Source organism: Gadus chalcogrammus, chromosome 23 (assembly GCF_026213295.1).
Source record: "Gadus chalcogrammus isolate NIFS_2021 chromosome 23, NIFS_Gcha_1.0, whole genome shotgun sequence".
Taxonomy (NCBI): domain Eukaryota; kingdom Metazoa; phylum Chordata; class Actinopteri; order Gadiformes; family Gadidae; genus Gadus; species Gadus chalcogrammus.
In genome coordinates this window covers 17,827,218-17,849,717 of record NC_079434.1, presented here as the reverse complement: position 1 = coordinate 17,849,717, position 22,500 = coordinate 17,827,218, and the positions used below count along the sequence as shown (strand labels likewise).

General features: G+C 48.0%; 2 protein-coding genes across 2 annotated transcripts in view; one reads left to right on the top strand and one right to left on the bottom strand.

The window, feature by feature from the left end:
* Nucleotides 1-1,153, bottom strand: part of acad11 (acyl-CoA dehydrogenase family, member 11) — a 36,093-nt gene extending 34,940 nt beyond the window's left edge. Inside the window, exons 1-2 of the mRNA XM_056584614.1 lie at nucleotides 1,050-1,153; nucleotides 357-748 (exon numbers count right to left, since the gene is read on the bottom strand). Of these exons, the coding sequence (XP_056440589.1) occupies nucleotides 357-680 (324 nt within the window). The 5' untranslated portion in view covers nucleotides 681-748; nucleotides 1,050-1,153. The remainder of the gene's footprint in view (nucleotides 1-356; nucleotides 749-1,049) is intronic.
* A 610-nt stretch (nucleotides 1,154-1,763) lies between these two features.
* On the top strand, nucleotides 1,764-8,550 carry LOC130377453 (ADP-ribosylation factor-like protein 5B). Its single transcript, XM_056584609.1, has 6 exons — nucleotides 1,764-2,336; nucleotides 3,892-3,952; nucleotides 4,517-4,664; nucleotides 5,982-6,065; nucleotides 6,161-6,312; nucleotides 7,453-8,550. Exons 1-6 carry the CDS (start codon nucleotides 2,291-2,293, stop codon nucleotides 7,499-7,501), a joined length of 540 nt encoding a protein of 179 aa, XP_056440584.1. The 5' UTR covers nucleotides 1,764-2,290; the 3' UTR covers nucleotides 7,502-8,550.
* The last annotated feature ends 13,950 nt before the right edge of the window (nucleotides 8,551-22,500 follow it).

The following is a 22,500-nucleotide window of genomic DNA, read 5'->3' as shown; positions in this document are numbered from 1 at the left end:
CTGTAGGGCCTACACAACACAAAAAAACACAACGTTATACACCCTGTCTTCTGTAGAGGCTACACAACACAACATAACACAACAAAGCCTTACACGAGCGTAACAACATCAGATTCACAAAACGTCACACCACAACACATCACAACAAAGTGTCATACGAGTGTAACAACATCAGATTCACAACAACCCCTTATTCTATTATATTTTATCCTCACGTTTCTGAAACACAGTTTCCTTCTATAATCTATGGCTATGGTCCTTCCTTATCCTAAAGGCACTAAGTATGCAAATATCCTACGCTATCTGATATTATCACCTCATCATCTTCTCTTAGGTGCAACTGGGAACCAACTTACCTGCAGCTCAGCTCGAAGCCTCTTGTTTTCATCGTCCAGCTTCGCCTCCTTTTTCTGCATGGAGGAGATCTCGTTGTTCTTGCTCACACGGAAGATCTCGTACTCTTTCCGCAGCCGCTCGTACTCGGCCGCGTACTCCAGGTCCACGGAGCCCGTGGACTTGAAGCTGGCCCCGATCACCCGGGGACCCCGGCGGAAGGAACTCCTCAGCAGTCGGGCCTTGGGCTTCACCTCCACGGGGATCACACAGGCTTCGCCGCCTTCGCCCCCGTAGCCGTCCTCTATCACCTCCCCGGGACTGACCAGGGAGGAGGCGGTGCCCATGGTGCCTCCGATCCGATGGCGCTCAGTGCTGGGAGACGTCCATCACCTCTCCCGGACTTCTCGAGAGCCTGAACACACAAACAACACAACACAGCGATACACACCCTGTCTCCTGGTAGGGCTGTCTGCGGTAAAGATGAGGGGACACCTTGTCCACGTTATAACCACTTAATAGACACCGATCACACTGAATAAGACACTTTAGCCATAGAGGCTCACTACACTATCGGCCACAAGCTGCTTTGACTTTTGTCACACAACTTTCTTTAACTTTTTTAACACAACAATGGGGGAAAAAAACATCGAGACTGTGGGGGTGGCTTGACAACTTAGGAGTTGTGGTTTGACTTAAGTTTAACGCGATCTCACCTGAACATCACCGGGGTGGGTGAGGAACCCACTCAGCAGAAGTCTACCGCAGACAACGTAACACCGTGGGTGCGTTCCAACTCAAGTGTACTCAAGGTCCGCCTGGCTCCGTCCTGCTGCCTTGGTAACAGAACGCCCTACGGTGGCCCGCAGCGTTCCAGTGTTGCCAGATTGGGCTGTTTAGTAGTAATTACGGGGGTCGACCGAGGGAGGGGGCCATTTTCAAGCGTTTACATTTCAGACGGGTTAGCGGGACTCCCACTCACAACCCCTGATAACATCTCTACAGCGTTTTGGCTGCTCGGCCGTCGGGCAATTGCTATGCAAAATAGTTGTGTGCTGTGATTTTACAACTTCATAAAAGGAAACGCAATGTATACATAATGTTTTAGGCGAGATGTAACTATAAATGAACAACAGAACAGTGAACAAAAAAGGGAATATAATAAATTGTATATATACACTTTTTATACACACTGAGGGTTTTGGTTTTGCCACACGACTCTGCATATAACCGGAGAATTGTGAGGGGAAACGTGATAAGTTATAAAAGTAAGTGTAAAAGACTATTTAATACACAATAAATGGTCCCATTCTCGTTTTGCCGTTACAACTATTGGGCAGTAACGAGATGACGCCCGTGACGTCACCACAACGGGGCGTCGCGGAGCTCCGAGTGAACTTCAAGAAGACATTAACGGTACGCAGCCCGAAGGAGTCATTAACGGGACGCAGCCTCACGGAGACCTTAACGGGACGCAGCCATTAGCGGGACGCAGCCCGAAGGAGACATTCCTCTGCTAGCTAGCTCCGGCTCCCTCCGCTTAGTTTACATCACAGACCTGTTGATAGCGCTTAGCAGCATTAGCATCCCATTCTATCTTGGTCATATTACTACCCCCCCTCCTTTACGAGCAGCAGGGTTTTAAAGGCGGTCTTGTGTACATGGAGTCCCTGTCGGAACGGTCTGTGAGGATTCTGCTGGAGAGCTACAGCTAATGCTAGCGCTAATGCTAGCAGAGACACCGCTTGACTTTTAGCAGGAGCAGCTAGTTAGCCTGGCTAGCTCTCCCCTCCACAGCTGCTGGTTAGCTCTGCTAGTTCTCCCCTCCACAGCTGCTGGTTAGCTTTGCTAGCTCTCCCCTCCACAGCTGCTGGTTAGCTAGGCTAGCTCTCCCCTCCACAGCTGCTGGTTAGCTAGGCTAGCCGCTCTCCACATCTGGATCCTCATTGTTTGCACCATGGGCGTCATCTTCGCCAAGCTGTGGAGCTTCTTCTGTGACCAAGGTTAGTTAAATCGTTTAACTCTGCAGCATGATGTTTGTGATGTTATGTTACGATGTCGCCAAGTTAACAGTAGATTGAAAAGTTGACTTCAACTCTCCAAGTAGTCCACTTCTATTGTCTGCTTCTTCAGAATCAGAAATCAGAGGTACTTTTATTACATCTTATTTGTAGAAGTACACACGAGTAAATTCCATAGGCTTTGTTCCTCAATAGCCTCATAGCAGCAACAATCCAAGAAAAAGTAAATAAAGATATGTAAAATAATAACTGTTCTAGTGGCTTTAGTTAGTGTGTTGGATGGATCCTGGTGGTTTTAACAGGTTTGTGACGTGGAGAAACGCCTGGCTACTCTAAGCAGAGTGTGGCGGCTGGGATGATGCTCTTTGTTTAGGGAACAGTTGTTCAGCCATAGCTGTGGTCACATCCCAGTCAGCACTATTCATTATAGCGGAATTCTTCTCTCACCCTCCTCTAAAGTTAACTACATGGCCAACAACAGCAGGGCAGACCACGTCAAACAACAATATAACCTATATGCATCATTTAAAGATACTTAAAAAAAGAAAAAGGACTCTACTTTCAAACCAGCTCCACCACCGTTACACTTCTACTGTCCATTCACCGCTAATGAGGATTACCACACATCTTTCCTAATCCTCCTTCAGATGAGGATTATCCACCAGTGGACTGTTGTGCTTTCACTCTCGGGGGCAGATCTGTATCTCCCTACCTTTCCCCGTGTCAGCCTACCCGGCACTAATCGCCTCCTTCGACTATAATCTCCACAACTTTAACGTGTGTATTCAACTAAACAGTAAAGGGTTCTCTTTGAGATGTATGTGATGAAGGCCACATTAAAGGGTTGCTTCCGGCTCCGTCAACCCTACAGCCCCATTGTCCTCCACCCCCCGTAGGAAGCATCCACATGCTAAGTACTCCAGTGCAATGGAGCACAATGGCCTCACTTCCTTCCTTTACCACAGCCCCCCTGACCTCACTTCCAGTCGGCACCTGTAAAGGTGGAGATGCCAAAGCACTTCAGTATGACGTGTGGCGTGTGTGGGTCCGTCCGCACCCGAGCCGGGACACAGTGTCATCAGAATCACTCCGGCATACTGGAGCCGGTCGGGTTGGGAACAGTACTTGTATTACAAGTTCTGTCTGTATTACAAGTACTACTGTATTTGTAGTACTGTACTACGAATGACTTGCCGTCTACAAGCATTATCCAAAATGTTTTGTCTAGCATTTATAGTATTATTACATATTTTCTGATGATCAAGGTTTCTTCCTTGCTAATTAAGGTGATTTTTCCTTGCCCTCTGGTGGGGAAGGGTCACGGGTGTGTGATAAATATACGGCCTGTTAAGCCCTTTGAGACTGTACTGTGATATACAAACAGTGAAAATAGAGTAAGCAAACGGAAAAGAGTTCACATTCGAGGAAGGGAAAACCAAGCGGTTGGGGAACTGTGGCTCGTTTCCTAGTGTGGTGTGGTGAATTGGAGGAGGTTTTGTTTTTCATGCGTGTTTTTCTTTCTTCATGTTTTGTCCAGAACACAAAGTGATCATTGTTGGGTTGGACAATGCAGGAAAGACCACCATACTCTACCAGTTGTAAGTACTACAATACTCAATAACATACTCTGCCGTATACTATTAGGCTCTACTGTATATTATACTCTACCATATACTGCTATACTCTACCATATACTGCTATTCTCTACCATATACTGCTATACTCCACTGTATACCATTATACTCTACCATATACTGCTATACTCTACTCTCTACTATTATACTCTACTATATACTATTACCATATACTGCTAAACTCTACTCTCTACTATTATACTCTACCATATACTTCTATGCTAAACCACATTTATTATTTGGTTTAGTTTAATGTGTATTTATTCAATGGTATTCCATCAGACAGGTCTAAGTGATTAATGTACAGATAGGTTTAAGTGATTAATGGTAAGTAGACAAGTCGTCACGTTACCTACAGCTCCAGCTGTCCCCTGGGAGCCTGGTTTACGCTTAGCCGTGTGTGTGTGTGTGTGTGTGTGTGTGTGTGTGTGTGTGTGTGTGTGTGTGTGTGTGTGTGTGTGTGTGTGTGTGTGTGTGTGTGTGTGTGTGTGTGTGTGTGTGTGTGTGTGTGTGTGTGTGTGTGTGCAGTCTGATGAACGAGGTGGTCCACACGTCGCCCACCATAGGCAGCAACGTGGAGGAGATCGTAGTGAAGAACACACACTTCCTCATGTGGGACATCGGCGGGCAGGAGTCACTCCGCTCCTCCTGGAACACCTACTACTCCAATACTGAGGTAAACGTGTACAAATACTACTCCAATACTGAGGTAAACATATACCACTCCAATATTGAGGTAAACGTGTACAAATACTACTCCAATACTGAGGTAAACGTGTACAAATACTACTCCAATACGGAGGTAAACGTGAACAAATACTACTCCAATACTGAGGTAAACGTATACCACTCCAATATTGAGGTAAACGTGTACAAATACTACTCCAATACTGATGTAAACGTGTAGAAATACTACCCTAATACCGAGGTCAACGTGTACAAATACTACCCTAATACTCAGGTAAACATTTACTACTCCAATACAGAGGTAAATGTGTACAAATACAACTCTAATACCGAGGTAAACATATACTAGTCTAATATTAAGGCAAATGTCTGCGTTGCGAAACATATATATTATATTATCGTGTATTTGTGGGGAGGTGAAAGTGTTGAGCTACGGAAAAGTTTTCCAGAGACAGATGGAGCGAGGCAGTGGCAGGTCAAAGGCCCCTCCCCCTAGGTCAAAGGTTACACCCTCACTAAAGCTCCTTTCTATTCAGTGTGCTAACAGACGGCCGTGTCAGAGAAAGGAGAGCCAGGTCCTACTTGGGCCTGCAGTGTGTAGTTTCTGATAGGAAGAGACAGAACCAGGTCCTTCTTGCCTCTGCAGTGTCTAGTGTCTGATAGGGAGAGCCACACCACGTCCTAATAGACCCTGCGGTGTGTGTGTAGTGTTTCTGATGGTGGTCTCTGCCTCTAGTTGCATCATGGTGCTTCTTTGTCTGTAGTTTATCATGCTGGTGCTTCTCTGTCTGTAGTTTATCATCCTGGTCGTTCTCTGTCTGTAGTTTATCATCCTGGTGCTTCTCTGTCTGTAGTTTATCATCCTGGTGCTTCTCTGTCTGTAGTTTATCATGCTGGTGGTTCTCTGTCTGTAGTTTATCATCCTGGTGCTTCTGTCTGTAGTTTATCATCCTGGTGGTTCTGTCTGTAGTTCATCATCCTGGTGGTTATGTCTGTAGTTTATCATCCTGGTGCTTCTGTCTGTAGTTTATCATCCTGGTGCTTCTGTCTGTAGTTTATCATCCTGGTGCTTCTGTCTTTAGTTTATCATCCTGGTGCTTCTGTCAGTAGTTCATCATCCTGGTGCTTCTCTCTGTATTTTATCATCCTGGTGCTTCTGTCTGTAGTTTATCATCCTGGTGCTTCTGTCTGTAGTTTATCATCCTGGTGCTTCTGTCTGTAGTTCATCATCCTGGTGCTTCTGTCTGTAGTTCATCATCCTGGTGCTTCTGTCTGTAGTTCATCATCCTGGTGCTTCTGTCTGTAGTTTATCATCCTGGTGGTGGACAGCACAGACCGAGAGCGGCTGGTCATCTCTAAAGAAGAACTGTACCGCATGCTGGCCAACGAGGTAACCACGACGACGTCCATAAACAACCTACACATAAGGCTTAGGAACATGTCCTAAACCAGTGTGTGCGTGCGTGTGTGTTGGTGTGTGCGTAGGATCTGCGTAAGGCTGCGGTTCTGATCCTGGCCAACAAGCAGGACATGAAGGGCTGCATGTCTGCAGCGGAGATCTCCAAGTACCTCAGCCTGAGCACCATCAAGGACCACCCCTGGCACATCCAGTCCTGCTGCGCCCTGACCGGGGAGGGGTGAGACACGCTCTAGAGCTATAGACATGCATCCTACCCTCACCGGGGAGGGGTGAGACACGCTCTAGATCTATAGACACGCATCTAACCCTGACCAGGGAGGGGTGAGACACGCTCTAGTTCTATATACTAGGGCTTTGACTTTTGCCCAAAAATCATATTCGAAGTTTGTTTGTTTATTAATATTGATATTCTAATATATTAGAATATTTATTAATAATATTTTGACAATTTAATGCCTTCAGTAAGACCTGGGCTGAACCCGAATACTTAGTACATACTATTTCTGTTCAGTGTCTACTGAACAGAAGCGTTCTACGCATAGCTGAAGACCGTACTACACTGTCAAGTGTAGTACGGTCTACAGCTATGCGTAGAACGCCTCTGAACGCTTCCGAACACCGCCGAAACTCCACCGCATGTTTGGAGATGACGTATCTCCCCTCAGATGCCGGCAAAATTACCGTGATAAGTTACCTGTTTTCCGTCTTGTCATCGTTGCTATTAAATTTAAAATGTCTCTTTTTACTTAATGACTTACTTTACCTTTTTACTCTTTTTAATGTCTTTTTTTCGCCGCTTTCTACGACGTCTTTCTAAGCCGCTGTTGGTAGTGTCGGGTCAGCCATCTCTTCTTTGTTCGTTACCAGACTCCGGTTGCATTGTGGGATAGTGAGGTGACCTACCGTTGTATACTGTGGCGGTAGTACGCATTCTTTAACGTTTTCCGTACTACACAATGCGTACTGAGCATTCGGACGCGCTATTTTTGTAGCGTACTACAAAATGCATACTATAAGTAGGAGTATTCGGATTCAGCACTGCATTGGGTTTTGCGAGGTTTGTTTACCGGCGTTGCTATGGTTACCGGATGAGACACTCTATATCCATAGACACACATCCAGCCCTGGTGTGTGTGTGTGTGTGTGTGTGTGTGTGTGTGTGTGTGTGTGTGTGTGTGTGTGTGTGTGTGTGTGTGTGTGTGTGTGTGTGTGTGTGTGTGTGTGTGTGTGTGTGTGTGTGTGTGTGTGTGTGTGTGTGTCGTCCCCAGGTTGTGTCATGGTAAAGGTGTTAAGTGTGTGTCTCTCGTACCCAGGTTGTCCACAGGTGAAGGTGTTAAGTGTGTGTTCTCGTCCCCAGGTTGTGTCAGGGTCTGGAGTGGATGAGCTCCCGGGCCGGTCTCAGATAGCCCCGCCCGCCCCCCCCCCGGAGAGCTGGAGGAGAGATAGGAAAATGAAATAAAGGATCACCTTTGACCTCTAGAGACTAAATAGGAAGACCTGACCTGATGATGGAGCTGCTATTCTCATCCTCGTCGACCAATGGGAGAGGAGGAGCCAACACTACATACATATCATGTTGTCATGGAAGCCAGGGCCGGGCGGGCCGGCTTTGATCGGTGGAATCACGTTACATTAAGTTCTCTCGGACATCGGTGCTTACAGAGCCATTTCATAAGCTACGTTCATGTGGTGCATTATGGGTAAACGATTACATACCTTCCGTACTCATTCCAGCAGCTTTGGCGTGCATGCTAGGTCGTCACACGCACACACACACACACACACACGCACATGCACTAGATCATAATACACATTAAGTCATAGCACATACACAGTTGTTAAACAGACCCATTAAGTATCTACACACACACACCTGGGTCCACACTAATAAGTTGGTGGTGTGTTATACCAAAACAAGGGTGTAACACACATACAGGGGTCACACACACACACACACACGGGGGTGTTATACACATGCTAGATGATATCACATATCTGGTAGGCCATTCAACACTTTCGAACATAACAAAGCTTATTTCAACAGTATTTTAATTTTAGTCAAATGTTGCTAAATATGATTTGATGTATTTTCATTTTGATTAAGATGTTTGCCTTTTTAATAATCTTTTATGATGCAGGTTTATATCACACAGACCTATGTGTTATTACATGTCATTTGCTTCTAGATGCCTTTAGGTGTGTGTGTGTGTGTGTGTGTGTGTGTGTGTGTGTGTGTGTGTGTGTGTGTGTGTGTGTGTGTGTGTGTGTGTGTGTGTGTGTGTGTGTGTGTGTGTGTGTGTGTGTGTGACTCAGTCCAGGTTAATGTTCTCAACATGTTCAAAGTATTTTTACACGCTGATGAGGACCATCTGGACTCAACAGCCAGGAGAGTCTGACCGTGTGTGACCGTGGTCATGCATTTGTTTTTAATAAAACTTTTATTTTGAATCTTAATTCCCTTGTCTGCTTCTTGACCTGGCTTGCAAAGAGTTGTGTTTTCCTAAATTAAATCGTCTACAACCCGGAGAAGAAAAAAAAAGATTCGGTGGACATCATGTTTAAGGTAACTATAGCCTATACATGTATTATTGTCTTCATGTTTTTGTACCATTGTCAGCCACAAGGGGGCGCCATTAATCAAGCCACCTGTAGATCCGTTCTTTTGATCAGCTGATCCTTGACCGAATACATTTTTTATACATCATTATACATCAGTTATTGGACGTTAAAGTAAACTAGGTTTAGGCATCTAGAAGCATTTTTTGCAAGATGAAATTGCAAAAAATATTCATTTCAATATATATACAGATGATAATTATAACTGGTACAGGTCTGTGCTGTTCCATAATATACACAGCTATGTATTTTAAAAAGCAGTTTGCTTAGATTTTTTAGTCGGACAACTGGTACAACTATGATACGCGTTTGAACTTGACACGTGTTTGAAAATGTGTCTGAATGCGGCAGCGGATTAATCTCTGTTTTATGAATCCCACCCGCAGGGCCGCTGCTGGCCGTTCCGGTGCCCTACGCGAGCGGGGGGGGGGGGGGGGGGAAGAGGGAGAGGAGAGCCCCTTTTTACATATTAGGTAAAAACATCTAATTTGTTGAAATTGAGTGATAAATTATACAATTAAGAACAAACAACGGTGGGCCTCTTCATAACTAATTTACATATTATTTTTAATTTCATTAATGTATATTTTTTTCTTCCTTTTTTTTTTAATTTATTTTTTACAAACCTTAATTTTTGGGGCACCAGTCAGGTACTTGGTGCCCTACGCACTCTGCGTATTCTGCGTATAGGGAGCGGCGGGCCTGCCCACACACCCGCTCCACCAGATCCCCTGCATGCGGAGGGGTTCAGGGCCTGGCTGGAGTCCTATCTCAGAGGTAGGTTGACCCAGCAGAGCTGCAGTCTTTCTGGGAACACGTCTACGCCTAGCCTGGAGCTCTCTCTCCTCTAGCTCCCCTCAGCCTCCATCAGAAAAGGGAACCGCCAGCCACACCGAGAACGGAAACCAGGATGTGAGTTCCCCGACTAGCGATGTGGAGGCTCCCAGTGCCACCCTAGAACCACCACCACCCACCTGCCTAGACCATGGGAGTTAAAAACCACCACCTAGACCCACAACAAAGTTGATATTCTTTCATGACCCTGGCCTTACGTCCAGAGGGAGCGTCTCCTCCGTCTTCATCTTCATGACAACCAGAGCATCATAAGAGGAGTCGGTTCTTTGTTTTGCGGCTGCTATCAGTTTCAGCACCGCAGGTGTGGAGAGCTGAGGTACATCTCGAACGAATCGTGTTTTGAGGCGTGTTCACTGTAGAGGGCTGACGTGAATATGAATGAGGGCCGGTGTGAATATGAATGAGGACGGTGGTTCCGTGTATTAACTTCATGTTCCACCTCCTCTGAGGCTTTCAATTGCATGTCCCGCTGGTGCATCCCGCTGCACATAATGGGAATCAACCTGCCACGTTTCTCATCTGTTCTCTGTTTCTCACTACCAGTGTCGTTATTTCAACCCATGCACCAATTTTTTCTCTGTGTGCTCTGTTCAAGATGTCATGTTTTCTTAAATTTGTTATAGGCCTAATATATGCTGTGTGTAAATGATACAGCGCGTGTGGGTTAACCTAGCGATTGTTAGTGCTTGGCACTTGGTTGTATGAAAACCCTTTCTGTACTTGGCTGCAAAAAATTACTTATTGTAAGTCGCTTTGGATAATAGCGTCTGCTAAATGCCCTTTAAATGTAAATCTGATATTATAATTATAGAGTACATGTGCATCTAAGTGACGGCTTAGTTTAGAGGACATTCTGATGAGGTCTCGATCTGTTTAGGCGGGGCAGCGGGCGAGTTCCAATAACAGCTCACACCAACGTATGCTCATCTCTATAGAAATATATTGATATATGTAATTTGATATATAGAGATATATCTTAAACATTTTAGAGCTATCCAACTAGCTCTATAGAGATGAAGATAGGCCTATATATTATCTATAGCTTTATCCATCTAGCTCTAGTCTAGAGAGATGAGGATAGCCTATAGCTTTCTAGAGATATCCATAGCCCTATAGATGAGGATATATCTGTAGAGATGAAGATATGTTTAGATTAAGTTATCTCCATAGATATTAACATTTATATGTAGAGATGAAGATATATCTAAAAATAGATATTTATATCATGAAGACGAAGATAGCTATAGAGATGATATGTCCGTATATAATTAATAGGCCTATATAGAGATATCTAGGCTATATCTGCAGATGAAATGACCTAATGAATTCGATCTGCATATAAAACAGACTCAGATGCAAGTATTATGTCTTGTCGGAAACAATGACAGAAGTAGCCTACTGAGTAAAGCAAAAAAGCGAAATTTCACGGTGGTCACGGCGGTCACGGGATTGGGATCGCAAACAACAAAAAGCAGAGTGAGTGGCAACATGTTGCTGCAGTCACCGTTGATTCCCACGTGGTGCATGGAGATGCGCTGGTTCAGCCGCGTTGTGGATGCGGGTCCCTCAGCAGGGCAGGCGTTGATCAGACGTCTTCCCAGGCAGGGCGCGCGGTCTTTTCGATCACAGGGCAATCTTCAGAGGCAATCGTCCTCTCACTCCTCTCTCTTCAAGACGGTGTCACGGCACCAAATGTTAGATTTCAGCTTATTTCTAAACTGTTCGTATAGACTCTGCGTTGTGTATTTTCCGTCGTAGTAGTAATTCTTGAAGTCGAAATCAAAGCAACTTGACAGGTTGGACCAGAGGGTTGAATAGATGGTTTATTCCAGGATGTATTACAGCGAGATACAGACTTAGGTTGAATAATCCATAGTGGACACGGTTGAGGACGTGTTCCTTGGCTGTCGAACCCTATTCTCACCGAACCAAAGGGTTGGGGCGAGTATTATACGAAAAGAGAATACATGAATAACACGTAAACAGAAGCACTCTAAGCCTTGATAAGGTATATGGCCCTGGCTATGTCCCAGAGGACCGGGTCGGTTCATCCTCGTTGAGACATAACAAATGGCAGATCTTGGAAATAACACCTTGTATCAGTGTGAGAGGCACTGATAGTTCCTAGACTAGAAATGTGAACACAGAGAGACACTAAAATACACCAACATTCTACAGGCGGCCACGGGATTGGGATCGCAAACAACAAAAAGCAGAGTGAGTGGCAACATGTTGCTACAGCAGTGAACTCTGTCAGTAGCACGGAGCGCACAGTCCCAGAATTAAAAAAGAAGTGGTCTGACATAAAGTTACATATCTTTATGTAGCCTACCAATAAATCGTTATGGTCCCTAAAGACCCTCTCCCTCCGAATCCATTTGCATGGTCCGCCAGAAGTGCCATATATGGTGCAGCAATACCACGGCGCTCACCTCTGTATTTATAGGGTTACGGTAATAAGACTGACCGAGAACACCTTGGATAATCAGTTTGTAATCACCCACGTAAAATGTTCTTGAACATAACCCCTTTTTAATGCCTGATTTGTCATGAAAAGCATCAAGAGTAACGGACAACGATTGTGATGAGGAGTGTGGCTTGGTTTTCCACACTTGGGATTTAATTGACATTTGATTATGTGTTGACAGTGTCACATAAAAATATTATGTCATTGACACATGTTGGACAGATGCTTTATTCCATGCAGTCGCGCCGTCAGTGGACCGTATGGAGTGACGGGATTAAATATAGAGATTTCTTTTTCATTTCTATTCTAAGGAGATGTTTCTGGAAAAAAAAAAAAAAAAACAAGAATGTAAACTATTGCGGTTTGTCTTCGATGTGACGGCAGAGCTAGCTGTATCGTCCCTAGCTTAGCTCGTTCCTAGACTAGCTTGTTGCTGCAATTTACCCGTACTCCTGCAGGAGGAATTTGGAAGGGTAGGTGGTAGAACAGAAGGAGGAGGAGGAGGAGAAGATCTGATGATGAGGAGGATGAGGAAACAGGCTGCCTTCCTCATTCACCACCACCACCTCCTCCCCCCTCTTCCTTCTCCTCCTTCAACACCACCACCTCCCTTCACCCCCATCAGCTCCTCCACCTCCTTATACTCCACCATCTCCTCCTCCCACATCCCCCTCCTCCACTCGCCTTCTCCTCTTCTCCACCATCACCTCCTCAACCTCCGCCTTCACCACCTCCCCCTCCTTTCAACCCCACCAGCTCCTCCTCCTCCTCCTCCTCCTCCTCCTCCTCCACCACCTCAGATATTTCCTATTTCCTATCTATCATGAAATATGTATTAGATCATAAATATGTATTCAACTCGGGAGAACATTTGTTTCCTTCAAACCACCTCTCCCACAACGGCTACCATTCAATCATTCTACCTGTGTTGGTGTGTATGTGTCTGTGTGTGTGTTTGTGTATATATGTGTGTGTGTGTGGGGGTGTATGTGTGCATGTGTGTGTGTGTGTGTGTGTGTGCACACGTGTGTGTGTGTGTGCACGTGTGTGTGTGTGTGTGTGCACAGTTTTTGCACACCTGTGTTTGTTTGGGTGTATGTGTGTGTCAGCGTTTGTGTGTGTGTGTTTGTGTGCGTGTGTGTGTGTGTGTTTTTCTGTGTCTGCCTGTGGGTTCTGAGCGTTCCTATTGGCCTCCCGACGTTTACCACCGGCATCAGCAGCAGCTGAGGTCGGAGGTCAAGTTAAGTAGAGTGAGAGGACAAATGGAGAGGGGAATCACATCTGTCTTTTAATACGAGTCGCGGCGCTTAGCCCAGTGGCAATTGGCCGCTGGGCTCCTCGAGTTGTAAACGATGTGTCTTCTTTATTTAACTTGCTTACTGCGGCACTCTGAAGCCTTAACATCATTTCTTTCCAAGCCTCTAAATCAAACAACGCCTCGAAAGCTAAAGAGAATTCATGTTCATGAAGCAGAGAAGAGGCTGCTGACTGGAGAGATATTAACCACTACTAGCAATGCTAACACAAATTAGCATACAATAGCCATGCTAACACAGGTTAGCAACCGCTATCCGTGCTAACACAGATTAGCAGCCACTAGCCTTCATAACACATAAGCATCCGTTAGCCATGCTGACACAGGTTAGCAGCCGCTACGCTAGCCATGCTAACAGAGGTTAGCAGCTGCTCTCCATGCTAACATAGGTTTGAAGCCCCTATCTCTTCCTGTGAGCCATGCGGCTGCTAACCTGTGTTAGCATGGCTAGTTTGAACTAGCCATGCTAACACAGGTTAGCAGCCGCTAGTTATGCTAACAAAGGTTAGCAGCCGCTAGTCATGCTAACACAAGTTAGCAGCCACTATCTCATCCTGTGAGCCATGCTGCAGGTTAGAGATATTAGTACTACTTCAGCGTCCCTGCTGATCGATATTAGATCGATAAAAGATGATGGGATTCACCAGAGGTCGGAGAGATGCTGCCCTCTCTCTAACGTCTTCAATTTCATTACGCTCCTCGTCTCAGAGCCCTCCCCCTTTCCAATCACGTCTTCACGTAAAATAAAAGTTCAATTATGTTCTTAGTAAAATAAAAGCGTAACCATAAATCACTTCAATAAAAACCATAAAGTAATCTCAGCATGCAGTGGATATTAATCAGAGAAGAGAACGTTTCCCAGACTGACTGAACACCAGGGGAGTCTTTAAAGTGGTTGTTAAAGACACCTTCATACGATACACACCATCCACACATAAACACAGACACACACACACACGCGCACACCTTGTTGCGTAATAACCATAAAAGTCATTTATTGCCCATTGCTCCACGGTAAAAGATTCAGCCTTAACGTACGCAGCGACCTAGAAACAGAAGTGAAAGGACACTTTTATTAGAAAGCAACGTTTATTTAAGGATCATTTAAGGTGGAGGTTGGATGTTTACATGTCTTGTCTGGTGAGACCGCCTCTCCAACACCGGGAGAACCGCGTCTGATGGGGCAGCGAGCCGGGCTAGGGGGAGCAGGGCTAGGGGTAGCGGTGTTGCTGACTGCTGTGCTCCGCTGTGTTCCCGGGTACGGGGCGACCTGTTCCGCTCCCCTGGAGAGGGCCTGTGACTTCACCCCCGACTGTGAGGACGGCAGCGATGAACTGGACTGTGAGTACACCTGGTTGAAATATACCTGGTTTAAATACACCTGGTTAGAATACACCTGGTTAAAGTTCACCTGGTTAAAATACACCTGGGTTAAATACACCTGGTTAGAATACACCTGGTTGAAATATCCCTGGTTTAAAAAGACTTGATTAAAGTACACCTGGTTAAAATACACCTGGTTAAAGTTCACCTGGTTAAAATACAACTGTTTAAAATACAACTGGTTAGAATGCAACTGGTTAAAATTCAGCTGGTTAAAGTTCACCTGGTTAAAAGTATACCTGAGCAGAAGTTCACCAGGGATAATACTTTTCCTGATTGATTTTTTAAATGTTCGCTTGGATAACTAGGAAAACCCATTTCGCTCCTCACCTTCCCTGGCAGGAGGGATCCCCCACTCTGTGTTCCTTCTCAAGAGTTATTGAGAAGGAATTCTTTATTCTTGCCATTTCGGGCCCTGGGGTGAGAGGGGTGTCATACATATAGCTCCTGTAAAGCCCTTTGAGACTGGATCTGTGACTAAGGGTACCCATGTAAGAATGATCTGAGCTGACCCCTGACCTGACTAAACCTGACTCGAAATACATCTGGTTAAACACACCAGATTACCAGTAAGTGGTTTAAAAATCCATTGGTTTGACTCACTGTCACATGTTGGCAAAACACAGAAAATAAGTACACAATTCTTTTTTTGAATGACTGTGGCTTTTAGGAGCCTTTTGTGTGTCAGGGATCACCCCCCTGGGATTCTCGGGGCTTTAATCAGTGGAAGTCGTTCCCTGATCGGCTGCCGGCCGACACAAAGTCAGGAAGTCTGGCAGAACATCAGCTGGTTGGTGTGGCAGATCTCTCAGCCTCCAGCAGATTTACTGATCACAACTAATGTTCTGTTTGGTGTGAGGAGATAGATGAGTGGTTAGGACTCGACCAACTAAACCAACCTCTCTCTCTGTCAGAGGTCTAGTAGACAACCTCTCTATAGTTAGAGAACTAGTTTTCTAACCTCTGTCTGTGTTAGAGGACTAGTAGACCAACCTCTCTATAGTTAGAGAACTAGTTCTCTAACCTCTGTCTGTGTTAGAGGACTAGTAGACCAACCTCTCTCTCTCTCTCTCTCTCTCTGTCTCTCTGTCTCTCTCTCTCTCTGTGTCTGTCTCTGTCTCTGTCTCTCTCTCTCTCTCTCTCTCTCTCTCTCTCTCTCTCTCTCTCTCTCTCTCTCTCTCTCTCTCTCTCTCTCTCTCTCCCCCTCCCTCCCTCCCTCCCTCCCTCCCTCCCTCTCTCCAGGCGAGCTGTACCGGCGCTGTGACTTCCAGGAGGGGTACTGTGACCTGGTCCAGTCCCCGGAGGCGGTGCCTGGATGGACCCGTCGACCCGGAGGTCCCGGGATCAAACGCGACCACACCAACAACCAATCAGGTAGCAGCCGGTCACATGTCCCCACGTATGATCCAAGATGCAATTCACACTGGTTGCTTTTAAAACAAGAGGCCTTCACGTTAAATATTATTTAGGAAGCAGTTCCTAAATCAGATACTCAGTGGCCATATGGCCATAAAGATTTCCCCCTGTCCCCCCTGGCCATTCAAAAATCTCTCTCTCTCTCTCTCTCTCTCTCTCTCTATCTCTCTCTCTCTCTCTCTCTCTCTCTCTCTCTCTCTCTCTCTCTCTCTCTCCAGCCTACTTCCTGTCTCTAGAGCCAATCAGAGGCCAGGGATCAGCAGCAGAGCTCAGGAGTCCTGTCTTCCTCCCCTCCCTCACCTGCCAGGTGACGCTTTGCTTGTTACTTGGTTTAATGCCAAACTGGTTCATTTGTTTACCTTTGGTTAATTGGTTAATTAGTTAATTAGCGTTAACGAGAGGCCGGGCCGTCCCCATGACAACAGTCCGTCTCTCCTCCTGGACCAGGTGAGGTTCTACCACCACACTGAGACCAGCGATGGGGACCTCCAGGTGCAGGTCCGGGACCCTCTGTACGGCCGGACCACCCTGCTGTGGAAGGCCTCAACCGCCGGGGAACCACGGCAACCCAGCCCGGTCTGGGCGCCATGGCGACGCACCGTGGTCCAGGTCACCAGTGACCGACCGTTTCAGGTAGCCCCCTTTAGCGGTGTGTAGCAGTGTGTGTGTAGCAGTTTGTGTGTGTGTAGCAGTGTGTGTGTGTGTGTAGCAGTGTGTGTGGGTAGCAGTGTGTGTAGCAGTGTGTGTGTGTGTGTGTAGCAGTGTGTGTGTGTATAGCAGTGTGTGTGTGTAGCAGTGTGTGACGTTGTTAGCACCCTAGCAGGTAGTTCTAGTCAAGGTGTTGTAGTAAAGCGATGGAGGAGACCTGAAGGAGCCAGCACTGCACGTCCCCACGTGGGAGACAGATGGCGTACCCATAGCAACAGATGGTGTCTCCGTGGTGACGAGGCGGGGTCAAGGACAGACCAGGGTGCCATCAGAGGCGTGTCTGGGGCCTCTGGCGGTCTGTGGGCAGATGAGTCCTGCTGTTCACTGCCCTCCAGATACAGGAGGACAGGGTCAGGTCACTCTGCTGCACCACCAACACCTCCATCCTCACCACCACCACCACCACCATCACTACCACCACCATCACCACCACCTTCACCACCATCACCACCACCTTCACCACCTTCACCACCCCCATCACCACCACCACCAACACCACCTTCACCACCCCCATCACCACCACCACCACCACCACCATCACCATCACCCCCACCACCACCACCACCACCATCACCATCACCACCATCACCACCACCACCATCACCCCCATCACCACCACCAGCAACCCCATCACCACCACCACCCCCATCACCACCGACACCATCACCATCACCACCACCTTCACCACCACCGCTACCACAAGCATCAGCAGCATCCCCGCCACCACCATCACCACCCCCATCACCACCACTTCCACCGTCATCACCTCCCTCACCACCCTAGGACCTCCTGGTTGAACAGCATTTACCCTGTTAAAGTCTGTGGAGCTCCGTACGGCAGTACTTGTACTCGATGGTACAACACCAATATCTCAATCCTCTGTTAATACTCCTTCAGTTATAGTACGACAAGGTAAAGGTTAGCACAGGACTGGACTCTGACCGAAGAGATTAGATTATGGGACACGGCGCACACACACACACACACACACACACACACACACACACACACACGCGCGCACACACGCACACACGCCTGCACACACACACGCACACGCACACACATACACATACACATACACACCCACACCCACACAAACACAAACACATTCAATCATACACAAACACACACACTGATCTCTCTCTCTCTCTCCTTCTCTCTCTCTCTCTCTCTCTCTCTCTCTGTCTCTCTGTCTGTCTCTGTCTGTCTCTGTCTGTCTCTCTCTCTCTCTCTCTGTCTGTCTCTCTCTCTCTCTCTCTCTCTCTCTCTCTCTCTCTCTCTCTCTCTCTCCCCAGGTGCTGATTGGAGGACAGCTATCAGGAGGCAATGGGTCCTGGGAGGTTGTTGCCGTCGACGACATCTCCTTCGATCCAGGCTGTCAGCCCGCACACAGCCCCCCTGGGGAACGGAAACAAATTGACCTTGTCATCCCTCGGCTAGCAGACAGTATGTGCTGCTGATTACAGATGAGAGAAACAACCTAGAACTTTAGCTTCTCTAGCTAGAAGACACATACACAACACTAGCACTGCAGCTTCTCTAGCTAGAAGACACATACACAACACTAGCACTGTAGCTTCTCTAGCTAGAAGACACATACACAGGCTTCTGTCCTGGGGTGTGTCAGACCCCCCAGTAGGGCTTAACGGTACCCAGCAGCAGCTCTCTGTCCTGGGGTGTATTATGTGAAACGGTGGCATGGAAGTGTGGAGGGGATCTATGGGTTGTCAGCAGACCAATGGCTCTGTACATTCAGTTGCCTTGGAGACAGGCTGTACAACCTGTTGCCTTGGAGACAGGCCGTACCTGTTGCCTTGGCGACAGGCTGTACAAGCTGTCGCCTTGGCGACGGGCTGTGTGTAAATTAAGTTGTATTTGTTTGATGCAGTGTTAATAAAGTTGTGTTTGTTTCACGCAGAGACAGGGAAGCCCTCGGCCCCCACCTGCGCCCCCGGCTTGGTCCCGTGTGGGGGGGGAGGAGGGGGGTGTGTCCAGGCCAGCCAGGTGTGTGACTTCACCCCCCAGTGTCCCCATGGCGACGATGAGAAACACTGCCGTAAGCACACACATCCACTCCCTGTTCATCTGTGAGGTCTCTGATTGGCTGATGGTGTCAATTAATAATGTGAGACATGTTGAGATGTGGGATGAGATGAGATGATGAGATGAGATGATAATGAGATGATGAGATGAGATGGAGATGAGATGAGATGATGTGATGTGATGATGAGATGAGATGATGTGATGATGAGATGGGATTATGAGATGTGATGATGTGATGTGATGATGAGGTGATGATGAGATGTGATGATGAGATGAGATGATGTGATGTGATGATGAGATGATGATGATGATGTGATGATGAGATGTGATGATGAGATGAGATGATGATGTGATGATGAGATGAGATGATGATGTGATGATGAGATGAGATGATGTGATGATGAGATGTGATGATGATGTGATGATGAGATGTGATGATGATGTGATGATGAGATGAGATGATGTGATGTGATGATGAGATGATGATGAGATGAGATGATGAGATGTGATGATGAGATGATGATGAGATGAGATGATGAGATGTGATGATGAGATGAGATTATGCGATGAGATGTGATGATGAGATGAGATGATGAGGTGATGATGAGATGAGATGATGAGATGAGATGATGAGATGTGATGATGTGATGTGATGATGAGGTGATGATGAGATGTGATGATGAGATGTGATGATGTGATGTGATGATGAGATGTGATGATGAGATGTGATGATGAGATGTGATGATGAGATGAGATGATGAGATGTGATGATGAGATGGGATTATGAGATGTGGAGATGATGAGATGATGAGATGTGATGATGAGATGAGATGATGTGATGATGAGATGTGATGAGATGATGAGATGTGATGATGAGATGGGATTATGAGATGTGGTTGTTCAGCGGCACTCTGTGACTTCGGGACGGACGGCTGTGGCTGGTATGAGGTCTCACCAGGCGATGGATTTGATTGGGTGAGAGGACAGACAGAGGACGTCCCCCCAGACTACCAGGGTCACCCCGAACTCCTGGACCACTCCACCAACACTACTGAGGGTACACACACACACGCACACGCACACGTACACACACACACACACACACACACACACACACACACACACACACACACACACACACACACACACACACACACACACACACACACACACACACACACACACACACACACACACACACACACGCACGCACTCAGACACAGTAAATAAGGAGACATCAAGCACACTTCCTGTCCCTCTTCCAGGTCACTTCCTGTTTGTGGTGCAGAACAGCAGCAGCCTGTCGCCCCGCGCCGTGCTCAGAGGACCTCAGTTCCAGCAGTCCTCCTCCTCCTGCACCATGACCTTCTGGTGAGGGTACTTCCTCTTCCTCTTCCTCTTCCTCCTCCTCCTCCTGCACCATGACCTTCTGGTGAGGATACCCCCTGCTCCTCCTCCTCTTCCTCCTCCTGCTGCTCCTCCTCCTCCTCCTCCTGCACCTGCACCATGACCTTCTGGTGAGGATACCCCCTCCTCCTCCTCCTCCTCCTCCTCCTCCTCCTCCTCCTCCTCCTCCTCCTCCTCCTCTTCTTACTCCACCTCCTCCTCTTCCTCCTCCTCTTCCTCCTCCTCCTCCTCCTCCTCCTCCTCCTCCTTCTCCACCATGATCTTCTGGTTAGGCTACCTCGTTTCTCCTTTAATACCTACTACCTCCTCCTCTTCTTCCTCCTCCTCCCCCTCATCATCCTGTGCCATGACCTTCTGGGGAGGACAGCTCCTTACTCCTTTAATTCCTCCCCTTCCTCCTTCCTCCTCTTCCTCCTACAACATGACCTTCTGGTGAAGAACACTGAAGAACACCTCACAGTTCTTTCTTTCATCCTTTATATATATTTCTCTCTCTCTCTCTCTCTCTCTCTCTCTCTCTCTCTCTCTCTCTCTCTCTCTCTCTCTCTCTCTCTCTCTCTGTAAGATTATATCAGTTAGCGCCCGGCCTGTCTGAAAGCTGCTGAGGGTTTATAAATGAAGCTGATAGTGTGAATGAGCATTCATCTTGCTGGACTGCGGCTGAAGTGTAATATACAGAGATGGATACTCTGGATCCGACCCACCATGGGATGGACTGCTGGCCTGGCAGACCAGGGTAGAGGAGACCAGAGTGGAGACCAGGGTAGAGGAGACAAGAGACTAGAGTACAGACCAGACTAGAGGAGACCAGAGACTAGAGTACAGAGTAGAGGAGACCAGAGTAGAGGAGACCAGAGACCAGAGTAGAGGAGACTAGAGAAGATTAGACCAGAGTAGATGAGACTAGAGTACAGACCAGACTAGAGGAGACCAGAGACTAGAGTACAGACCAGAGTAGAGGAGACCAGAGTAGAGTAGAGACTAGAGTAGAGGAGACCAGAGTAGAGTAGAGACTAGAGTAGAGGAGACCAGAGTGGGGACCAGTATACAGCCCACAGCATGTCAGACCAGAGCAGGCCAGACTAAAGGATCCCAGAGCTGTGTCCGACGGCGGTGTTCCCCTCCCCAGGCACTACAACGCCGGCATCTCGGTGGGGGCGGTAGACCTGTACCTGCGCGTCTCCGGCGCCGACGGCAACAACACGGTGCTGTGGAGGGCCTTCAACAGCCGGGGCCCCCGCTGGCACCGGGTGGAGGTTCAGCTGGGACGCGTCCCCCGCCCCTTCCACCTGCTGCTGGCCAAGCTCAGCATGGGCATGTTCGACGGTGTCTCCGCCCTCGACGACGTCGCGTTCCGGAACTGCTCGTTGCCCCCGGCGATGGAGGCGTGCCCCAAGGCCGGCCAGTTCCACTGCGCCCGCAGCCGCGCCTGCGTGGACCGCCTGCAGGTCTGCGACCTGACGGACGACTGCGGCGACGGCTCGGACGAGGAGGGCTGCGGTGAGTCCACATCAACCCCCCGGGACTTATCTCATCCCGCTTTAAGAATAGATAAAGGAGGATACGATAACGTGAGGCGAATAGTATAGCTAGGCAGGTAGATAGGGCGGCATGGGGGCTCAGGAGGTAGAGCGGGTTGGCTGCTAACCCGGAAGGTTGCTAGTTTGATCCCCCCCGGAGTGTCGAGGTGTCCCCGAGCAAGACGTCTCACCCTGCTCAAGCTGCTCCCCGACGAGCTGGCTGGCTATCGCCTCGCGTGGCTGACTCCGCCGGCGGTGTGGGAATGTGTGGATGAATGGGTGAATGTCAGGCAATATTGTAAAAGCGCTTTGAGTGGCCACTGGTTAGAAAAGCGCTGTGTATAACGCACTCCGTTCACCACCCCTGATGTGAAGCACCTCTCCGGGTCCCCCCAGCTCCAGAGCTCCAGTGCGACTTCGAGGAGGGCCTGTGCAGCTGGTCCCAGGACGCCAGCGGGGCCGACGTCTTCGACTGGACCCGGGTGCGGGGGCCCACCCCCACCCTGAGCACGGGCCCCTGGAAGGACCACACGCTGGGCCTGGCCTGGGGCCACTACCTCTACATCGAGGCCTCCGCGCCCCAGGCCTTCGGGGACACGGCGGTCCTGCTCAGCCCGGTGTTCCAGCCCACCCCGGGGGGCTTCTCAGGGGGCCAGGCTCCCTGTGTGATGCGGT

What these genes read in the sequence shown, in the direction of transcription:
- LOC130377453 (XM_056584609.1), top strand. Translation starts at nt 2,291, where the DNA reads ATGGGCGTCATCTTCGCCAAGCTGTGGAGCTTCTTCTGTGACCAAG. An exon ending in GAGCTTCTTCTGTGACCAAG is followed by an intron (nt 2,337 to 3,891) that starts GTTAGTTAAATC and finishes TGTTTTGTCCAG; the next exon opens with AACACAAAGTGATCATTGTT. An exon ending in ACCACCATACTCTACCAGTT is followed by an intron (nt 3,953 to 4,516) that starts GTAAGTACTACA and finishes GTGTGTGTGCAG; the next exon opens with TCTGATGAACGAGGTGGTCC.